Source organism: Sturnus vulgaris, chromosome 27 (assembly GCF_052056855.1).
Source record: "Sturnus vulgaris isolate bStuVul1 chromosome 27, bStuVul1.hap1, whole genome shotgun sequence".
Classification (NCBI taxonomy): domain Eukaryota; kingdom Metazoa; phylum Chordata; class Aves; order Passeriformes; family Sturnidae; genus Sturnus; species Sturnus vulgaris.
In genome coordinates this window covers 4888762-4910440 of record NC_142269.1, presented here as the reverse complement: position 1 = coordinate 4910440, position 21679 = coordinate 4888762, and the positions used below count along the sequence as shown (strand labels likewise).

Below are 21679 nucleotides of genomic sequence, written 5' to 3'. Positions count from 1 at the left end.
GTCTGTGTTTTGGTCCCAGAGCACAGTGTGTTCCAGGATATTCCAGCGGGTTGCCAGGTCTTGCTCAGTGTATTCCTCTGGGTTCCCGAGGCCTTCCCAATGTACCCCAGTGGGTGTCCAAGGCTTTTCCAGCGTATCCCAGTGATTCCCAATGTATCCTAGTGTCCAGTGTCCCAGTCCAATGGGTTCCAGTGGGTCCCTGAGGCTTGCCCAGTGTGTAGCAGTACCCCAGTGGGTCTACAGTCTGTCTGGTGTATTCCAATGTGTGCTCGGGGCTTCCCATTGTATGCCAGTATACGCCAGTACACGCCAGTATATCCAAGAATATCCCAGTATATCCCAGTACATCCCACCACCAACGGCAAACAGGCAGCCTCAGCTCTCTCGCCCTCCTATTGGTCAATCCTACTGCCCATCTCGCCGCCCTCCCTCCCGACTGGCCGGTTTGAAAGCGCTGTGCTGCCTCCGATTGGTCAGAGGGCTGGCAGAGCGCCAGCCGCGTGCCCGCCCCTACACTGCGATTGGCGGAGCGCAGGAGGACGCGAGCGGGGATTGGCTGAGCGTTTCGGCGGGACGAGCGGAGCTTTGAAGGGGACGTTAGTGTCGCCATCGCCGCCTCAGCCACTGCCGCTGCCGCTGCCATCGCCATGGAGCTCTCGCAGTCCCCGTCGCTTCTCCGGGTGCGTCCTGCGACCGCTGACCCCGAACCTGAGGGGTTTCGCGATCCCCCGCCACACCGTCCCCTCGGGGTCTCGTTCCTCCCTCAGTCCCCACCAGTTCTTCCCGGGCCCCCTCAGGGTCTCCGCGGGTCCATCGCAGGCCCCCTTCGGCCTCCTTCAGGGTCTCTCCGGGCCCTTCTCTCGGCCCTCCCTCTCCTCAGATTCTCCGCTCCTCTGCCATTCCGGTTCCCTTCGCCTACCGAACCCCGATCCTCTCTCACTGCCCGGTCTGGCTCTTTGTTCACCCCACTCACCGCCGCTGCCTCTCCCTCAACAGCCCACGGACGAGAACATCCGTCTGAACAAGGCTGATGGCCCCAAGAAGCTCACGGTGGAGCACATCTACCAGAAGAAGACGCAGCTGGAGCACATCCTGCTCCGACCAGACACCTACATCGGTTCCGTGGAGCTCGTCACCCAGGTAGGAGCAGGGGGGAGCAGGGCTGAACCCCCGAGCATCTCGGGGCAGGCGGGGAGTTATTAGCAGCTGCTTACAAAGCACGAAACACCTGCTTATCAATCATAAAACACCTACTTCACAAGCGGATGGCACAGAAGAGCGGCTGTACCTGGACACTTAAAAATTCCTTCTCTTTTTCTGCAGCAAATGTGGGTTTATGATGAAGGCGTTGGCCTCAACTGCAGAGATGTGACCTTTGTGCCTGGCTTGTACAAAATCTTTGATGAGATTCTGGGTAAGCTGACAGATCCGTTAAGTCTGTGAGTGATGGGTTATTAATGGGGTTGAATGAGAGGAACTGGAGCTAAACATAAATTATCAAGAACTTATTAGCACTACTTAATAGCAAGTCATTCATGGGAAACAAACGAAAATAAAATTTTAAAAAATCCAATTGCAAACCTGATTTCATTCTGCCCAAAATTCTCCCTTTTATGTTAATGGTTGCACTGGAGGAATTCAGAGGTCATTTCCAGCCTTCGTAATTCCGTGATAACTTGTTGTACTCCTCTTTGTAATTTACAAAGTATTTTCATGCTGAGATGATTATTAGTAACACTGTAGCGAGTTTTTGTGTTCATTCCTCTGGAACACTTTATAGTTCACGGTTTTCCCTTGATTGAGAATGTAATAAAAATACAATGTTCTCTTTCCTTTCTAGTCAATGCCGCAGACAACAAGCAGAGGGATAAAAACATGTCGTGCATTAAAGTCACAATTGATGTGTAAGTTTGGTTTCATTGTTGTTCGTTGCCTTCAGCTATTCTGCAAAGCTGAGGTGGCACTGCAGGGCTCTGCCATGGGGCTGATCTGAGATAGCCCAAATTTAATTCACCAGTTGAGAAAGCCTTTCTCTCTGCTTTGTCCCCTGGTCTCTTAGAGCAGGCTGACTGGGGCAACGGCTGCTCTTTCATTGCTGTTGTTTCCCACTTCCTCTCCCTTTTCATCCTGGTTGAGCACAGGCAAAGGGTTTTGTGTGTGGGTCCATTTCAGAGCCGGCATGTGCAGATCTGGGTATTTCTGTGTTGCCTGTCCCCCCTCTGCTGGCAGCTGCTGCACTTGCTGAGCACATATTTGTTCCTGGTGAAATGGTGCCTTTCCCCAGAGCTTTTCGGTGACTTCTTTCACAGCTAAGCCATTTGCAGCCTTAAAAACAGACTTTCCTTTCCCTCCCCAGAGAGAACAACACGATCAGTGTGTGGAACAACGGGAAAGGTATCCCAGTTGTTGAACACAAAGTGGAGAAGGTCTATGTGCCTGCTCTGATCTTTGGACAGCTGCTGACATCCAGCAACTACGATGACAATGAGAAGAAAGTCACAGGTGGGGTAGGCTCAGACATGCACTAATATCTCTGAGCAGCTCTAAGTGTGTGACCTGAACTAGAAAGGGTGGGAAGTGCAGTGTGAAAACTGAAAGAGGGGAAATGTAGGTGAGATATATGGAAAAAGTTCCTCTCTGTGAGGGTGGCAAGGCCCTGGCACAGGTTGCCCAGAGAAGCTGTGGCTGACCCATCCCTGGAAGTGTCCAAGGGCAGGTTGGACAAGGCTTGAAGCAACCTGGGATAGTGGAAGGTGTCCCTGCCTATGGCAGAGAGTGGGAGTGGATGGGCTTTAAGGTCCCTTCCAAACCATTCTGTGATTCTATGGAAATGACGTTCTGCATCTATGAAATCTCTGTGCTCTGTTTAATCATAATAACAGTGCAAACATGAGAAGAAGGAAAATTGTCTTTGAATAATCTCTTAAACTCTAATTAAATCAAAGTTTGTAGTTGCATAGTGAGCTTGTAGAATATTGTTGCTTATTGACAGTTGTCCGTGGATTGGGCTGACATTAACAAACTCCAGTTAATCTTGGATTCTTTTACATGGCTTTGGATGAAGATAATAACACAACTCTCTATTCCTTCTAATTCCAGGGGGAAGAAATGGTTATGGAGCCAAACTGTGCAACATATTCAGCACAAAATTTACTGTGGAAACTGGATGTCGTGAATACAAAAAGTTATTCAAGCAGGTACGAGCACTTTTCTTTTTAGGGAGTTTGTACCTGAGGTTTTCAAATGAGACCCTCAGCTTTTGTTTCAAAACTCTAGGCACACCGTGCAGCCATGATGTGATTAGAGTAAATTTGACAAAATATAATTCAAAGGAATAATGAAATTAGCAGACAGCATCAGAATCTGATTTTTAACCAGAGTTGTTGTTTAATTTATAGGTATCTAAAACACATAAACCATCTTACTGCTTTTAAAAAATTAAGGTAGATATTTTTGTATGTTTGACTTGCAACTCACCAAAGCTCCTTTCCTTAGACCTGGACAGACAATATGGGGAAGGCTGGAGAAATGAAGCTGAAACACTTTGATGGAGATGATTTCACCTGTGTCACTTTCCAACCTGATCTGTCCAAATTCAAAATGACTATTCTGGATAAGGACATTGTAGCACTGATGTCTCGAAGAGCCTATGATATTGCTGGATCCACAAAGGATGTCAAAGTTTTCCTGAATGGACAGAGGCTGCCTGTAAGTGAGCATTGAAAAGAAAGACAAATATCTGCATTTTTTTTTGGTGCCATTTAACGAGTGAGATTCTGTTCAGGCCATTCCTGTAATCGCACAGAGCAAAGGAACACGTGCAGGAGAGATTTCTGCACTTGCTTTGCAGGAGAATGTGAATTAAGTATTTATAGGAGCTGTTACCAACAAATTGTCTGCTCTCTTCTGCCTGCAGGTGAAGGGATTCCGCAGCTATGTGGACCTCTATCTGAAGGATAAGGTCGATGAAACTGGGAATGCACTCAAAGTTATCCATGAGGAAGTCAATTCCCGATGGGAAGTGTGCTTGACTTTGAGTGAAAAAGGCTTCCAGCAAGTCAGCTTTGTTAATAGCATTGCCACCACAAAGGTAATAACTCCTTAGTGTTTTTAGTCAAGCTGGTGCCATATTTTTCAACGTTAATATTCTTGGGTATTTGTAAGTGTACATGTGTTAATGAAAAAATACTTTAATGTTGCAAAGAATGTGCTTAAAAGTTCTAAATAGATATTTATAGTTTTGTGGGTTTTAGTGGCCTCAGTCCCAGGTCCTTGTCCCATTCTCCTCAGGGTGGCAGACACGTTGATTATGTGGCTGACCAGATCGTGACCAAACTCATTGATGTTGTGAAAAAGAAGAACAAAAACGGAGTTGGAGTGAAGCCTTTCCAGGTAAAATGTCAGTTTTCCACGTGGGAAACACAACTTGAACATTACTGCAAATTGTAACTTCAGCTTAATGCATAACTGCATTAATTAATAACACATTTCCATTGTCTAAACAATATATAGATTGCTAATTATGGAAGTCTCATATTGTCCATTTTAAGCCAATTCACTTCCCTTTGCTTGAGTGATTTTTTTGTAGTCACTGTAAGTCAGTGTAGATGCATTAAACTTCAGTATCTGTTAGATAACACCTACAGAGGTGGAGAGATGCCAATTCCTTGACATCCCAAATCATCTAATACTGTTCATGAGTGTTCATTAGCTGTTCAGAATTAACAAAATATCTACAAAAATACCAAACCCTACAGTACTCAATGTTCCCTCATTGTGTGATTGACAAGTGAGCTGTGCCTTTACAGTGTGTGATCCTTGTTGCATTTAACTACAGGTGAAGAACCACATGTGGATTTTTGTGAATGCCTTAATTGAAAACCCAACTTTTGACTCTCAGACTAAGGAGAACATGACTCTGCAGGCAAAGAACTTCGGCTCTACCTGTAAACTGAGTGAAAAATTCATTAAGGGTGTAAGTCCTGATGTACACAGGCAATCAAGATGTCTGTGAAGATATGTAACAAAAGTTTCTGTCATTGTTGAAGCTTTTTCCACAACTTTGGATTGGGTTTTGTATTGCAGGCAGTTGGCTGTGGCATTGTTGAAAGTATCCTAAATTGGGTAAAATTTAAAGCTCAGAACCAGCTGAATAAGAAATGTTCAGCTGTGAAACACTCCAAGATTAAGGGTGTTCCTAAACTGGATGATGCCAACGATGCTGGTAAGTGTTTGACATCCTTTGTAACCAATTCATTCAAAAATAGTTAAAACTTGTTTGTTAAACAAAAGATTTGTCTCCTAGGGAAAAGTGAGACGACAAAACCTGTCATTATAGTTTTACTCCCATTTTGCAGTCCCATTTACTATGATTATCCCCATTTACTGTGTTCAGTGCCAAAAAAACTGCGTTAAAAGATTATTTATACTTGTTCAGTCGTGAATGTGCAGCCTTGGATTTCATTTCTTAAGTAGAAAACTGACTCGATTTTCTTCTTTTTTAGGCAGCAAGAATTCTCTAGATTGTACACTGATCCTGACTGAGGGAGACTCGGCCAAAACTCTGGCTGTCTCTGGTCTAGGAGTGGTTGGTAGAGACAAATATGGAGTATTTCCTCTTCGTGGGAAAATCCTCAATGTCAGGGAAGCTTCTCATAAGCAGGTTGGTTGGAAAATGGTTACAGTTACGTGTTGGAAGGTGTGGTTGATTTGTGCAATGAGTCGGTGCAGCTGCACCTGGAGCACTGGAACTCCAAGGAGCAGTGTCTTAAACACCTGAGTCTTCCCTCACCTTGAGCCTGCCTCACTGGTTAAGTAGGAATATTGATTAAGTCCTGTTCAGTGATTTGCCTGAGGGTATAATGTTCGTGTTGTGGATTGGAAAATGTTTGAAATTATCTAGAGTAATGTAACCATTAGAAATTACAAGTTTCTAAACAGCAGGACAGAACTCAGCCAATGATTCACTTATGGATAACTTTATGCTTTCTTGAGCTACATTTTGAATCTGAAAGACAAGTTTTTATTCTGTGTGATTTCTTTCAGATTATGGAAAATGCTGAAATCAACAACATCATCAAGATTGTGGGTTTGCAATATAAAAAGAACTATGAAGATCAAGAATCTTTAAAAAGTCTTCGCTATGGAAAGATTATGATCATGACAGATCAGGTTAGGTTCATTAAAATTGAAAGTGTGGAGAGGATAACAATTAGCACTTAAATAAAGAAATAGGAAGAAATATTTCTCTAATTGCTGCTATTGTTGTACCCAATTCTTTGTGTTTCTTTTTCATATTTTACATTTTTGTGGGTCATAATGACTTTTCAGCCACAAAAAAGTAAAATGGTGAGTTACATCAAACAGCTGAACACTGTCTTTCCTGTCTGCTGATTCAAAGTCCTTGACCAGTCTGACACCTTTTTTCACCAAGAATCTACCTTTTCTATTTCTCTTAATTTTCAGCAATTAACACGTGGCCACCTTTTAGAGGTGAAAGTTAACAGGGTCAGTTAGCTGGAATTACAATGTCATTTACTATTAAGTCAACGATTGTCATTTCCATCATTCCATGATAAAATACTGTTTGTTTTTTTCTTTCATAATTCAGGATCAGGATGGATCACACATCAAAGGTTTGTTGATTAACTTCATCCATCACAATTGGCCATCTCTTTTAAGACACAATTTTCTGGAGGAATTCATTACTCCCATCATCAAGGTGAGGGCTCTGGGGGAGTATGAGGTGAATGACTGAGGATTCATTGTCCAAAAATGCCTTTCATTTCACAGCTAAAATGTTTGTCCATTGTAGGCCTCTAAAAACAAAGAAGAAATTGCATTTTACAGCATTCCTGAGTTTGAAGAATGGAAAACCAATACACAGAACTACAACTCATGGAAAATCAAGTACTACAAAGGTTTGTAAAAATTTAATGTGGTGAAACTGATCCAAGTCAGAGCATTGACGATTCAATGCAGTCAAGCCTGCTTTGCAGAAAGGATTTGGACTGGATGTCCTCCAGGTCTCTTCCCTTCTATGATATTCCAATTAGATTTCAGATATCTACAGGAATTACAGATAAAATCCAAAAACTGCTACATGCCACTTCTCACTTAATTATAATTCTTACGACTTTTGTGATACTTCAAAACGAGATGTAACTTAAATTTTCAGGAAGTCACCTTCACACTTCATGTTCATATGATCCATCACAAAATCTGGGCATAGCAAAATATTTCTTTGAATTGGAACTTAATTTAGGCAAAAAGTCATTAGGATTAACTCTCCTGTCTCTGCAGGTTTGGGTACCAGCACATCAAAGGAGGCCAAAGAATACTTTGCAGATATGGCAAGACACCGAATTGGCTTCAAATATTCTGGGCCTGAAGATGATGCTGCGATCACCCTGGTAACTAACACTTGATTTAATTGCTGACTTTCTACCTTTGGTATTTCACCTTGTAGAGTGCTCTGTATTTTCTCTTAAAATACTCTTCAAGGCCTTTGGGCTGGAGACAATATCTGTGTTACCAAGGCTACAGCTTTAGTTGAACCAGGAGCAGCGAATCTGCCCCTCAACCTCAGGGCAAGAGTACCCTTTTAATGATGGGTTTTAAATATAGCTTGGAACAAAATAATCACTACAAACCAATTGACATTTTCAGACAATATAGTAAATATTCCTTGAACATTTTTCTGTGTATTCTGCTGCAGTTTTCTCCAAGTCGGAGATTCTTCTCCCAATGCAGAATGGTGCATTAAAACGGTCCTCGTTTCTGTGAACTTCACCTTAGAAGGTCTTTGAAACTTAAATATTCAGAGTTGCTAGGCAATGCCAAAAAATCAAGTTTTTCCCCAAAATATTAATTTCCCCTCAAATTTGCTTTAGTCTTCTGTTACTATATTAAAAATCTATGAATTTAGACCTAACTACTCTGTCTTCTACAGAGTGGTGGAAATTATGCTCCTAATATGTTTAGCTACAGAAACATTTTATTGCATTTTTTTGACTCTTAAATCAGCCTGTTTAGCATGTTATTCTCCTGGGTAAGCTCTTCCTTTTTCTCAAGTGATCCAATAGTGCACAACCACAGAAGGTTCTGGAATTGAGTTACTTTTCATTTTGTAACAACCAGGCCTTTAGCAAGAAGAAGATAGAAGAGCGAAAGGAGTGGCTGACTAATTTCATGGAGGATAGAAGACAACGGAAGCTGCACGGTCTGCCAGAGGTAAAAGGTTTATGTTTATAAGGAAACTGGTTTCCAGTCTCTGCCTGGGGCTGTTCTCAGCTTCATCTCGGCACGCCAGAGCTGCACACAGCTCAGTCAGTGAGTCAGGTCCGGATTATCGGACGTTGAAAATGTGTCAGGATTTTGCAGAGCAGCTTCTTCTCTCATCTTATCAGTGTAGCCTCATTGTCAATTGTCTAACTGTCAATTTAATTTTTAACTCTCATCTTTCAAGTTACTGTATCAGCAGGAAAATGATAACTCAAACAGAGGCAAATGAAGTCTTTATTTCCCCCAAAATGGGGGAAATAATGCATCATGGGAAGTGTTTCCCTTTGCCGTGCAAAGGGTGTCAGCACTTGAGCTGCATTTAGCTGGTCTCACAAAGAGTTCCCATTATCATTGAAACTAGCCAAGAAACTGATCAGGCCTTGTTAAAATTAAGGCAATCTTCTCTCTGTTTTTCTTAGGAATACCTGTATGGGAAGAACACTGATTACCTGACATACAATGACTTCATCAACAAGGAGTTGGTGCTGTTCTCAAACTCAGATAATGAGAGATCAATCCCATCACTGGTTGATGGTAAGTGATTTTGAAGTCATGATTCTGCATGGTACATTCCCAGAACTGAGGAAAATGGGTGTTTGATGTCACATCACAGCCAGGGAACCTTGCTGAGGTTTCAGGGTCAGTATCCTGAAGTCTGTTTTCTGCTGACTAAGGTTTTTTCATCTTTGGATGAAATGTCTTGTCCAATTTGTAGTATATTATTGCCAGTACCTTACTCAGCTGGTACAGAATCTTTTGGTGTGTAAGTAGTTCTTGTATCTCTAGAGAGCAGAAGCCAAGCACATCACATCACATGTTTCAACCACGAGGCCTTTTCTTTTTTCATACAGGTTTGAAGCCAGGTCAGAGGAAAGTTTTGTTCACCTGCTTCAAACGAAACGATAAGCGGGAGGTGAAGGTTGCTCAGCTGGCTGGTTCTGTTGCTGAGATGTCCTCATACCATCATGGTGAGGTAAGAACCTGCCTGGGTGTGCAAAACTCATTAAAGGAAAGGCAAAAAGCCCTTCCGTTGGTGTGAGTTACAATGCCTCTAAAGCAGAATTAGATTTTTGAGTGTGTACACCAAAGGGAAGTGGCTGTTCAGCTGTTTCCACGATTAATTCTTCAGTATCAATTTAATCTGACATTAGTCACTCTGCTTGTCTTGTCTGGACTTCATGGGAGCATAGCTCATTCAAAAAGTGGAACTTGAAAACCCTACTTCATTTGTGATGGACTTAGGCAGATGTTAATAACCTTTCTGCCTGGGTCAGGACAAGTTAAGCATTACCACAAGGTTCTCTGTGGAGACTGACAGAATCTTTCTCTGGAGGTTTCAGAGCAAGTAGACAGCAATGGATAGAGACATGGTCACTAGAACATTTCAGATGGTCTTGGGGCATATTTTCCTTCAGTTTCCTCCAGTATTTAATCAAATGAGTTTATCCTCTGAATCAATTAAGTTCTTGGTGTGAATGTTGCCTTACTTTGTCCATCCTCTGAACCATTCTGCATGTTCAGCTTTGCATCTCCTTTATTGCAGGCCGCACTGATGATGACCATCATTAACTTGGCTCAGAACTTTGTGGGCAGCAACAACCTCAACTTGCTCCAGCCCATCGGTCAGTTTGGCACAAGGCTGCACGGAGGGAAAGACTCTGCCAGCCCTCGATACATCTTCACCATGCTCAGGTCAGCATTCCAGAGTTCTTACTCTCTTAAAGGACTCCATTTTACAGCAATTAGAAAGAAAAACAAATTGGATTTTTCCCTTTAAAACTTCAGGCTGTACTTGCATGCTCAGAATAGCAACAATTGAAGTGAGATTCAGGTGCTAGATTCCACTATGGAAACGTGGCTATCAGCGCAGAGAATATGGAAATGGAAGCAGGTCCAAAGGGAGAAATTTGGGTGGGATAATAAAAATTAAGGAGTTTTCTTTTTGCGTGGTGGTCATGTTATGTAACAAGAATTTGGGCTTAAATTCCCTTCTCTATTCCAGTCCCCTGGCACGCTTGGTGTTCCCACCAATGGATGACAACATCCTGAGATTCCTCTATGATGACAACCAGCGTGTGGAGCCAGAGTGGTACATGCCCATCATTCCAATGGTGCTGGTCAATGGGGCTGAAGGGATTGGTACTGGCTGGGCCTGTAAGATCCCCAACTTTGATATCAGGGAAGTTGTGAACAATATCCGTCGGCTGTTGGATGGAGAAGAGCCACTGCCAATGGTAAATAATAGAATTTAAAAACTAATGTCTTGCTTGTTAGTTTATTGAGTCATATTGAGCATTTTATGGGCATGCTTAAAAAAAGAGGCATCCACACAAAGCTGAATCCAGTGTTTTTTCTCCTCAGCTTCCCAGATACAAGAATTTCAAAGGCACCATAGATGAGCTGGGACCTAATCAGTATGTGATAAGTGGTGAAGTGTCCATCCTTGATTCTACAACCATTGAGATCACTGAGCTGCCTGTCAGAACATGGACACAGGTAATAAACAGGGAATCTGCTCTGAGAATGAATGCATGGTTTACTCTTCAAAGCAAAAAGCGAGTAGTGGGTTTTGGATCTGACTTTGTTTCTTTCCTCAGACATATAAAGAGCAGGTTCTGGAGCCGATGTTAAATGGGACTGAGAAGACCCCCCCTCTAATCACAGACTACAAAGAATATCACACAGACACCACAGTGAGGTTCGTGGTGAAGATGGCTGAAGATAAACTGGCAGAAGCTGAAAGTGTGGGGCTGCATAAGGTCTTCAAACTCCAAACAAGTTTAACATGCAACTCCATGGTACGTGACAGATTTTGCTGAGGGAATTTCTTGGTTTAACTCAGACTCTGTGGACAGCTGCAGTCGTTGCGTGAAGCAGAAATCCTCTTTGGCAGTAACCTACTCACTTCGATTTTTCTGCTGTTTCTGGTTTTAAAATCAGCTTTGAAAGGTCAAGAGCCTGGCTTAGGAGTGGGCCCAGAGTGGATGGTTTGCCTGAAGGAGGCAAAATGATCTGAAATCACAATTTGCAGAGCTCTTTGAGCCAGCAGCAGGGGCACTGAACGTCTGGTTCCTGACAATGTGTGAAGCTTTGATGCAAGATGTTTGTCCTGCACAGAGCTCTAAGATTCAAGTAACCTTAACTCTAGGAGTGTATTCAAGAACACTGAAATTCTAATATTATCTCTGCTGCTGTGCTCACAAACTGAAATAGTTTCTAGAACCACACTGAGATTCGATAATTTTTTGGTTAATAATACAGTTGTACTGTCACACCTGTGTTACAGGGAACTTTCAGTGGGTTTGGAATCAGTTCTATCATCATAACACTCGTGTTATTTCATTTTCCTCCAGGTTCTTTTTGACCATGTCGGCTTTCTCAAGAAATACGACTCTCCCCAGGATATTCTTAAAGAGTTCTTTGAACTGCGGCTCCAGTATTACAATCTGAGGAAGGAATGGCTTATTGGGATGCTGGGTGCTGAGTCTGCAAAGCTGAGCAACCAGGCTCGCTTCATCCTGGAGAAAATAGATGGCAAAATTGTGATCGGTACGTTGTTCTTGACTGGGATTGTAACTGGTAGAACTGGGTGATCTCTTGAGCTCTGTCAGCACCCCCTCAGCCCCAGGCTGGCTTTTACAAACCACACCAGGGCTTATCTCTGTTCCAGTGACATCTAAGAGGAAAACGCTTCACAGAGTATCCTTGGTCTGTGTATTATACACATAATAATGACAATGGGATACTTATGCAGCTTTCCTGCTCTGTGTTTGAGAATTTTTGAGATTTTTTTTTAATAGTTTAGCAATAGGTCCCATTTATTTCTGACTTGGTAAGAGTAAGAGTTAATTATTTGTGCGTTTAGAAAGGGGCAGTGTTTGCTGTAAGAATCTGTATCTCTCTCCATTATCTCTGTGAACCTCTGCAAAAATACTCCAAATCATGTTCTCAGTGGACTGGGGGTTCAAACTTAGATGATACTCAAGCAGCAGCATCCGAGAATTATGAGCTAGAAAAAGAAGCAGATCTTTGTTCCCAACATACCCATTTTTCAATCAACTTTTTCCCCTCGGTGTAAAAGCCAGGCTGTGTTCTGCTGCCTTCACGGAGGATGCGGCCAGACAACGTGTCATAAGATGCTTTGTGGTTTGTGTCTCAAGGCAGCCCAGTAATCCCAGCAGCCCGAGTCTGTCTGACTGAACTCAGGAAGAGAAATAATTCCCTTGAAATGCATTTTCTTGGGTTTTTGTAATAAGTAGTTCCAAGGCTGCCAGAGCTGGTTTCATTTGTATTTGTGTCTCATGGTTGATGGCTTCTGATACCTTAAAAAGGAACAAATTCCAGCTGAACCATTTCCAGTGGTTGAGCACTTAGAGCATAAATTTCCCGAGTGATGTCTAATGAGGTGCAATCTATACCAAGCTATCAAGGGTTTCTTTCTCCACCTGCCTGTCATGATGAAACCTGTTTTATACCATCATATCTTTTTTTTCCCCAAGTTCAAAAACTACTTAAAGCAGGGGAAATGCATGTATGGAAACAAAGAAAAATATTAACATTGGTTTGACTGGTACAGGAGCAATGCTTCCCTGACAAATCACCTGCTAAATAGGAGTTTTTCAGGTGTTGTTCAGGCTCTTCCACATGTCCCAGCTATGACGTGGAAAGGCTGGTTTGGAGCTCTGTAGGATCCTGAGCAGCTACAATCACAGGATCCAAACTGAAAAGCTCATCTGTCGCTTCTAACAGTGACTGGTAGTGAGCACTGAGTGACAATCCTGAAATGTCTGTTTGCAGAAAACAAACCAAAGAAAGAGCTGATTCAAGTTCTTATCCAGAGAGGGTATGAGTCTGATCCGGTGAAGGCTTGGAAGGAGGCTCAAAACAAGGTAATGCCTCAGTCATCCTCTGAATATGCCCAAACTGGCCCTGAGCTCTGAGGCTTCATAATCCTTAGAGAGGCACAAGTTGCTTTTCAATTAGCAGGATTCAAGAGCTTCCATGTTTGATCAGTAGCCCTACCCCTGTGTATCAGGGTTTTTGTTGACTATGTTTGTTTCAAATCCACGTTTAGGATGAAGAGGAGGAGGAGGAGGAAGAGAAGGACAAAGAATCAGCTGCAGCCTCTGGCCCAGACTTCAACTACCTGCTGAATATGCCCCTGTGGTATCTGACCAAGGAGAAGAAAGATGAGCTCTGCAAGCAGAGGGATAACAAAGTATGTGCCTTCCTTTCATTATAGAAGCATTATATTTAAATATATTATGTATTATATCATTTATTTTTGGCTGGTGGATTGAAATGTGTTACTAATGATTATGATGTGTGATTCCCTTTAGGAAAAAGAGCTGGAAGACCTTAAGTGCAAGAGTGCCTCTGACCTGTGGAAGGAAGACCTTGCTGCCTTTGTTGAAGAACTCGATGTATGTCGATGCTCAGTGCAGACAATCAACTCCCTCATCCACCAGCCCTTTATTGAATTTTGGTGTTATTTTATGCTCCCCTCTGCAGGTGGTGGAGGCCAAGCAAGCACAGGATGAGAGTGCAGGGATTGTTGGCAAACCTTTGAAGGTGAAAGGAGGAAAGCCAAAGGTGAAGAAAGCCCAGCTGGCAGAAGTAATGCCATCCCCTCATGGCATCAGAGTTGTTCCTCGGATCACTGCTGAGATGAAGGCAGAGGCAGAGAAGAAAACTAAAAAGAAAGTAAAGGTAAAAAGGAACATTCCAAATGCTCCATCTTCCTTTACATCCTCTTCAATACAGTCCTAAAGAAACGTGAGTCCTTGTTAGCTGGAATTGTCCTGCTGAAGCAGTTGTTCAGGGAGAGGGTCAGGACCTCAGGATCTGGGAAACACTGGGAATTAGGGGTGTCTCAGTCTGAAGGAGAACAGACTCACATATCAGGAGATGACTAAGAGGGAAATTTTTGGCACATTTCAGTGCCAGGGATGGGCTGGTAGCTCAGAAAAGGGGACGGATGCAAGTAAGGTTGTTCCAGGTGTCTTGGGAATTTGATAAACCCTCTAGCAGGCAGGAAGCACAGCCAGTACATTCCCTTCTCCAGAACAGCCTTTGCATTCCTAGCAGTGCTTTCACCCACTTAATGCCATCATTGTTCTCCGTATCAAGGAGATAAAAAAGATTTAACTCTTTTTATAGGACTAGGTGAAATTATACCATTCAGCCATTTCCAACAGACAGATATAACCCATCCCCTCACCTGTTTGGCCCTGGAAGCCACACAGGTCACTCTTTTCCTCCATGTGATTCCACCCAACAGTTTTTCCAAATAACTCTCGCTTTTGTTTTTATCCCACCCTGTCCAGTCCTGCATCCCCATCCCCCCCAGAGCCAGCACACAGCAGCAGGACCAGAGTGGTCAGGAGTGGGGCCAGAGTTCCTGTTTTTGTTCATGTTGGATTTTGCCTTTTTAAGTCATCTGATTTGGGGACAGATCCTGTCCAATTTACAGATCCTGTCTGTAATCAGTTCTACACAGAGTTTATTTCATAGACTCAGGTTCCTTGTACCACTTTTACATGGCTAAAATAAGCAGCTCCTTCCTCCATTACCCCATGTGCCTCTTCTCTGTGTGACTCACTGTTTGGTATCTGCTTGCATCTGCAGAGTGAAAAAACTGAATTTGATGAGAATCAGGATGAAAACACATCTGGAGAGAAGGAATCTGCAAGCCTGAAGCAGAAGGTGAAGACTGAGCAAGGTAAATACTTTGATGTTATTCCCTCCAAGGAAAAGAGGGAAAGGGTTGTCAGTTTGGTTATCTGACCTCTTCCTGAAGGCGGTGAGCAACACCTAGGATCAGTAGTTTTGGAAAAACTAGGTAAGAAAGTGATCCTGAATAAAAGTCAAGTGGGATAGGTTCCTATTTCTCTTTGTTTAAGCCAGAATCCTCTGAATTCAGTGTCTTTCTTAGCTGAGCTTGAACTACTGAGCCTGAACTACACGTGGAAGTTCACTGGTTCATCCTGCCTCCCAATATTTTTCAGGAGTTAAGAGACAGGCCACTCTGCCTTTCAAGCCATTGAAGAAAACCAAGAAACGAAACCCTTGGTCTGACTCAGAGTCTGATTCAGAGTCTGATTTTGAACCACTTCCTCAAAGAGAGCGAGTGGTTCGCCAGGCAGCAGGTGAGTGAGGACATGGATGCCAGAAAGGGATGGTCCTCCTTGTGGAGGAGAAGATGGAACAGGCTATTTAGAGACCTTCCAGAGCCTCAGATCACATTCAGAAATCATCTTCAAAAGGCTTCTCTATTTTATTTCTGAAACTATTAAATATTTCTACCATTTGTGCACATTTTCAAGGAAAAGCAGAAATGGGCAACTAGAAGAAATATGGCTATTTGGTTTAATTACACAACTGTCTTGGCAAATTAAATGTGTTGTGGGTGAGGCTGGAAGACTCCAAATGACAGAACACACTTGTCATTTGGAGTCTTCTCCCTGGCAATCTCAGCATCTGCTTGTTTTTATTCAGATCTTTATTTTTTAATAACTGTAGCTAAAATATTGAAAAAGAAACAGAGCTGCATATTGCCAAATGTGTAAAATAACACATCTGTGTCCTTCCATTAGCCAAAGTCAAGCCCATGGTCATTTTGGACTCAAATTCCTCCAGCTCAGATGAGGAGTTTGAATTCCAGGGCGACAGTGAAGGCAACTCTGAATCGGACACAAACTCTAAGAAAAAGGCTCCTCCCAAGCCCAAACCTGCTCCCAAGTGAGTATTTTTCCATAATCACTGAAAATTAGTTGTGCTTAATGCTACACAGAAATTAAAAGTGATTTTTTTAATGCCCCTATTTAGTTTATCATAAACTGAATTTAAAACTTAAGGGTTTGTCTTCTAGGGAAACCACTGAAAAAGCAGCAAAAGCTCCCAAGCAAAAGGCAGTGCCAAGTGCTGTCCCTGGTGAGTGTGAGACCTCTAAGCTATGTGGATTGCTCTGTAATCCCTCAGCAGTGCACAGGGAAGAGCAGAGGGGATAACTTGGCTGTTCCAGGCTGACTTTCTGCTTTCCTTATCCCATTCCAGTCCAAGATGTCCCTGAAGAGAAGGTGAGCCAGGCTCCCGCAGCTCCGTCCATCCCGGAGCCGAGCACCAAGACTGTGCCTAAAAAACCTGCTGCAGCCAAGAAGGCTGGAGCCACCAAGGGTAAGGGCAGCTCAGCAACATCAGTTCTAGAGAACAATTATAATTCCTGTGGGAAACAGGCCGAGTGATTTCGCTTGGCATTCCAGGGCTTGGGCAACTGGAGTTTGCATTTCAGCAAAGATCTGAGGTTTGTGGCAAAGGTTCTCTGGTTGTCATGTTTGAGGTCTGTTTCCAAACATATCATGTTCTAGTTCATGTTGGACATGCTTGGAGGGAGGGAATTTTAGTTTGGGAACAGGAAAAGTGAATGCTTCCTACAGTGCTATGTAATACTTGGCAGGGATAATCTGAGTGGAATTTGTGTCTTGCAGTCAATGTCCTACTTCGTGTCTTTTTGGAAGAAAGCTGCCTTGGCCAGGCGAGCTTTTGGGGGGTAGTTTGATCTATTCAGTGCTGGATCCATCTCATCCATCTCCAGCATTTGACTCGGGGTTTTTTAAACTCAGCTGCTACACTTTGACACTGTTTTGTATATTCCAAACGGAATCACCTCGGTGTTGATCCCAGCAGGAAAACAGTGTTACTTCCACTCCTAAATTGAGAAAGCATGTTATCACTCAGAAATAGCCTGAAATGAGCTGAACTGAAGTTGTGCTTCAAGATGCTCTTTTAAAAAGTGAAAATATAGGTAAGAAGGAATGAGTGAGTGTTTAGGAAATTCTTTCCTCCCTGTGCAGGATTTTGAAGGTCTGAGATGGGTTACAGAGCCTTGAGAGATCAGGACTTTTCAATCTGAAATAGTCTGTAAATTGCTTTGGGGATGCTTTAATTTGATCCTCTAAATGTAGCAGAACTGAGCAGATAAACAACCTCGTTCCTCACCATCTGTGGAAAAGGGATCTTTCTAGAAAACCCAGCTTCAAACGGAGACGACCTGTGCACTGACCCCACGGCAGCGCTGAGCCTGTTTCTGTTGGAAGTAATTCCCAAACTGGGAACGAGAGAGGAGCAAAACGGGGGTTTAACACTGTGTTCTGTTCCAGACAACCAGCCCTCCATCGTGGATATCCTGGCCAAGAAAAAGGCTGCACCAAAACCCAAGCCAGCAGCAAAGGAGGGACCCCTGCACACCGAGGGTGACAATGCCAAGGGGAGGAAGGTTATGAAGAGGCAGCCAAAAGTTATGGATTCGGATTCTGATTCAGATTTTGGCTCCAAGCCTGCCAAATCTCTTGCATCAAAGGTTTGTGTAATGCCATCAGCACCGAGGGAACTGTGGAGTGCGGGGTGGGTTCTTCTGGCAGGAAAAGCTGGTGGAGGTCGAACCTCCTACCTGGGTGTGGAGAATGGGGAAGAGAGGGGTCATAGAATCATGGAATATTGTGAGCTGGAAGGAACCTACAGGGATCACAGAATCCAACTCCCAGTCCTGTGCAGGACACCCCAGCAATCCCACCCTGTGCCTGAGAGCATTGTCCAAATGTTTCTGGAGCTCTGTCAGCCTTGGGGCTGTGACCATTCCCTGAGGAGCCTGGCAGTGCCTGACCCCCTCTGGGATAAGAACCTTTCCCTCATAAGGGTCAGACACTCCGAATCCTTGGTCTGCTCCCACCACCTCAAACACCCACCATCCCCATGGCACAGTGGGTGTGTGGTGCTCATTGTGTTCCCTGTGGATGCTCAGATCAATGATTCCTTTTCTTCTTTCCCTCCAGAAATCCAAGCTACAGGACGACGCCTTCACTAATGATGAAAGCCCTGTACCTCAGCCCCGTGCCAGGCCTGGCCGCCTCAAAAAACCTGTCCAGTACCTGGAAGAGTCCTCTGAGGACGATATGTTTTGAGTTTTTAGGAAAATTTTAAACTCCACAATGAGCCTTCAGCAGCACTCCAGAGCTCCCACCAAAGACCACCTCAGCCTAGGAAATCTTCACCGAACGTGAGCCACTCCTAAAATGTTCGTTACAGGTGAACACAGCTCGTTTTTTCCTTGGTTTTAAATAAGTTAGATTTGTTTAAACAGGAACATCCCGTTTTTAGTGATCACTGGAGCCACATGCCCAGCAAGTGCTGCCGCACTTCCCTCTTCCCCGTTATTTGGCACTTTGTGGTCATTTTAGTGTTAAAGTTGACTTTAGAACATGCCAAACCCTTTAAAATTTATATATCCCTCTTGAAATGTCTTGTAGTACTAAAATACATTAATTTTTAATTCCACCACCCAACACAGGTGAGCTGGAGTCATTTTTCCAGCATTATTCCTTCACTATGTAAATATTTTCTGTGTTTTTTCTTGTTGTCCTGAGTTTGTTCGTTGAAGTGTTTGTCTAATAAAAATGTTTTTTCTAATTTTCTTTTACTTATTTCACTGAATTTGTGTGTTTTTAGGGAAATAACAACTGCACAGCTTGTGCTACGCCCTCCCTCTGTCAGAGCCGAGGGCTTGGCACAAGCTCTGGGGGGTGCTGGGCTGGCTGGCCACTTCCCCACTGTCTGTGGCCACTGTGGCTCCACAGCTGAATTCTTGTGAACACCCCTGTGGTCCCCAGCACGGGGGGAGCTGCTTGCCCAGAGCAGCTGTGGTTGCCCCATCACTGAAAGTGTCTAAGGCCAGGTTGGAGCAACCTGGTCTAGTGGAAAGTGTCCCTGCCTATGGAAGGGGATGGGACTGGATGAGCTCTAAGCTCCCTTCCCATCAAACCATTCCATGATTCCATGAAGCTCCAGGGCCCCCCGTGCTATCGGTGCTTTGCTGGAACCCAGTCAAGTGTGGAAAGCACTGTCAGATTTTCCACTGGCTCTGGAGAGCGTCTCCGGCGCGTCCCCTCCGAGGGCCAGGCTATTTACAGCTCCTCTTGCTGCACAACACAACCCAGGAGAGAGCCACGGGTGGGTTGTGGGGCTGCTCTCAGAGCTCTGCCATCACCCTCATGGTGTGTGTAGAGCTCTGGGAACACAGATTGGACCACAGAGTCTGCACCAGGAGTTTCCTATCCCAAAACCATGGATGGGAGCTGGGCTCTGGGGCATCAGGCACTGATCCACCCTGGGCATTGTACATCCTCCAAGGGGTGAGGGGGGTCTGAGGGTGAACTGTGTTGTCCAGGGCTCTGCTCCTGCTGCTGGAAATGGGACTTGAGAGGCCACCAAATGCTGTCAGCACTGGGCAAGGACTGGCAGGAGCCCTGGCCATGCCACACGGGATTTTAGAGGGATTAGTCTACATGTGCCAGAGCTGGGGACAACCTGGGAAGATCCATGGGACCCCCAACAGCCCTGGCATAGCATTCTGGCGCAGAGAGGGGCCAGTGCCAACCGTGAGCATCCCCCAGGCACTGCGGAGCTGGAGCTGTGGCAGCAGGGCTGGGTGTACCCAGGCTCTGAGGGGTCAGGGAGGTGATGCCAACACTGGGGGGGGTGGGGGCTTCTGGGGGTCGAGTGCTGTGGCTTGGGGAGCCTGAGGCCCTGTGGGTTTGGGAAGGACAAAGTTTGGGGGCATTTCTGCACTGGGAGGGCCACCACCCCTCTCCCAACCTGTGCCCTGGGCAGCTGCTGGCCCTGGGCTGGGCAACTTTTTGTCCTTGAGCCCTACCAGTAGTGCTGAGCCCTTCCCTCCCTCCAGGCGCCACTGCGCCTGTCCCTTTAAAAGGACTCCAGGCGTGGCTGTGGGACCATTATCCCATCCCAGCTGGACAGAGACTGGACAGTCCGGGACAGCCCTGGACAGCCGGCGCCAGCAGCGCTGGCACACCGCGGACCGCAGCCTCCGCAGGTACGGAGCTGTTGTGGGGGGCCACAGCTCAGCCAGGCCGAGCTGTGGAGGGGGACAAGGGATGGGGAATCTGCTGGTCCTGCCCCTGTTGGTGTCCTTGGACCGCTGGGCACAGCGGGTGCCTGGGGACACTCCTGACAGGGCTGAGCTGGGCTGGCAGTGCCTGGGCCTTGGGAATGGCGGGAGGATGGAGCTCTGGAGGGGCAGTGCTGCTGCCAGGGTCCGACCCGGCGGGCCCTGCGTCCCCCCCAGCGCTCACCCCGCTCCCGCAGCGCGGCTATGGGCGAGTGGGGCTTCCTGAGCTCGCTGCTGGACGCCGTGCAGGAGCACTCGCCCATGGTGGGCCGCTTCTGGCTGGTGGTGATGCTCCTCTTTCGCATCCTGGTCCTGGCCACCGTGGGCAGCGACGTCTTCGAGGACGAGCAGGAGGAGTTCGTGTGTAACACCCAACAGCCGGGCTGCAAACCCGTGTGCTACGACGCCGCCTTTCCCATCTCCCACTATCGCTTCCTCGTCTTCCACGTCGTTGTGCTCTCGGCGCCCGCCGCCCTCTTCGTCATCTTCGCCGTGCACCAGGCGGCCAAGCCGGGGGGCGAGGGGGCTCCCGGCCAGCGCGCCCGCCGCCTCCAGCCCTTCTACGTGGGCAGCGTGGTGGCCCGGATCGCGGCCGAGCTGGGCTTCCTGCTGGGCCAGGCGCTGCTCTACGGCTTCAGGGTGCAGCCGCTCTTCGTGTGCCGCCGCCGGCCCTGCCCGCACCGCGTCGACTGCTTCGTCTCCCGCCCCACCGAGAAAACCGTCTTCATCCACTTCTACTTCGTGGTGGGGCTGGTCTCGGCGCTGCTCAGCCTGGCAGAGCTCGCCCACCTCCTGCGCAAGGGGCCCCCTGCCCGGCCCGGCTGCTGCCACCGGCCCCAGGAGCGGGGCCCGGCCCCGGGGCAGCCGGCGGGGGCTGCGGAGGGACCCCGTGGTCCCCACCCGCGGGGGGACCTCACTGTGTGACCGCTGCCACTGCTGGGACGAGCCGGTCTCAGTCCGCCGGCCATGCGGATCTCCCTGTCCCAGAGGGGTCCCGGCCCTGGTCCTGCCAGGGAACCCGGACTGGGCCAGGCCGGGCTGGGCTGGGCTGTGCCCCGGTGCCCCCAGTTCCTGTTGTGGCCGGCGGATGGGCCTCACCCGGCAGCTGCTGGAAAAAAAATACGGACAAAAAGAAAATAAACAGGTCCCATCTCTGCACAGAGCAGGAACACCCCTGACCCTCCAGCCCAGCACGGGGGAGGGCAGGGTTGCCCCGAAACCTGGCGCTGGGAGTGACACAAATGGATCAGGGCTGGCCCCTGGCATAGAGGAACATGACTGTGGCCTCAGGAGTGGGAAGATCAGAGCTTTAGGGTGCTGGGGGGACCCCAAAGTGTTCTGTCCCAGCCTTTGGGGATGACCAGACAGGGTCACAAAATGAGGGGGAACAATGAGGGGGAGGGTCCTGGGCTGCCCTCCTGCAGCAAAGAACAC

At 46.2% G+C, this 21679-nt stretch overlaps 2 protein-coding genes across 2 annotated transcripts; both read left to right on the top strand.

Moving 5' to 3' along the window:
* Positions 1–598: 598 nt before the first annotated feature.
* TOP2A (DNA topoisomerase II alpha) lies at positions 599–18751 on the top strand. Its single transcript, XM_014885522.2, has 35 exons — positions 599–680; positions 997–1140; positions 1324–1414; positions 1841–1904; positions 2357–2502; positions 3100–3197; positions 3496–3708; positions 3917–4090; positions 4291–4392; positions 4838–4975; positions 5086–5224; positions 5505–5662; positions 6046–6171; positions 6611–6721; positions 6815–6920; positions 7303–7412; positions 8140–8232; positions 8703–8817; positions 9135–9256; positions 9827–9975; positions 10286–10517; positions 10645–10779; positions 10881–11081; positions 11637–11832; positions 13081–13172; positions 13358–13501; positions 13623–13706; positions 13795–13992; positions 14911–15004; positions 15291–15431; positions 15879–16023; positions 16154–16215; positions 16339–16458; positions 17442–17641; positions 18114–18751. The coding sequence occupies exons 1-35, from the start codon at positions 648–650 to the stop codon at positions 18240–18242; spliced, it is 4605 nt and encodes a 1534-aa protein (XP_014741008.2). The 5' UTR covers positions 599–647; the 3' UTR covers positions 18243–18751.
* Positions 18752–20449: 1698 nt separating this feature from the next.
* GJD3 (gap junction protein delta 3) lies at positions 20450–21169 on the top strand. The gene has a single exon (XM_014885374.2). The coding sequence runs from the start codon at positions 20450–20452 to the stop codon at positions 21167–21169; it is 720 nt and encodes a 239-aa protein (XP_014740860.1).
* The last annotated feature ends 510 nt before the right edge of the window (positions 21170–21679 follow it).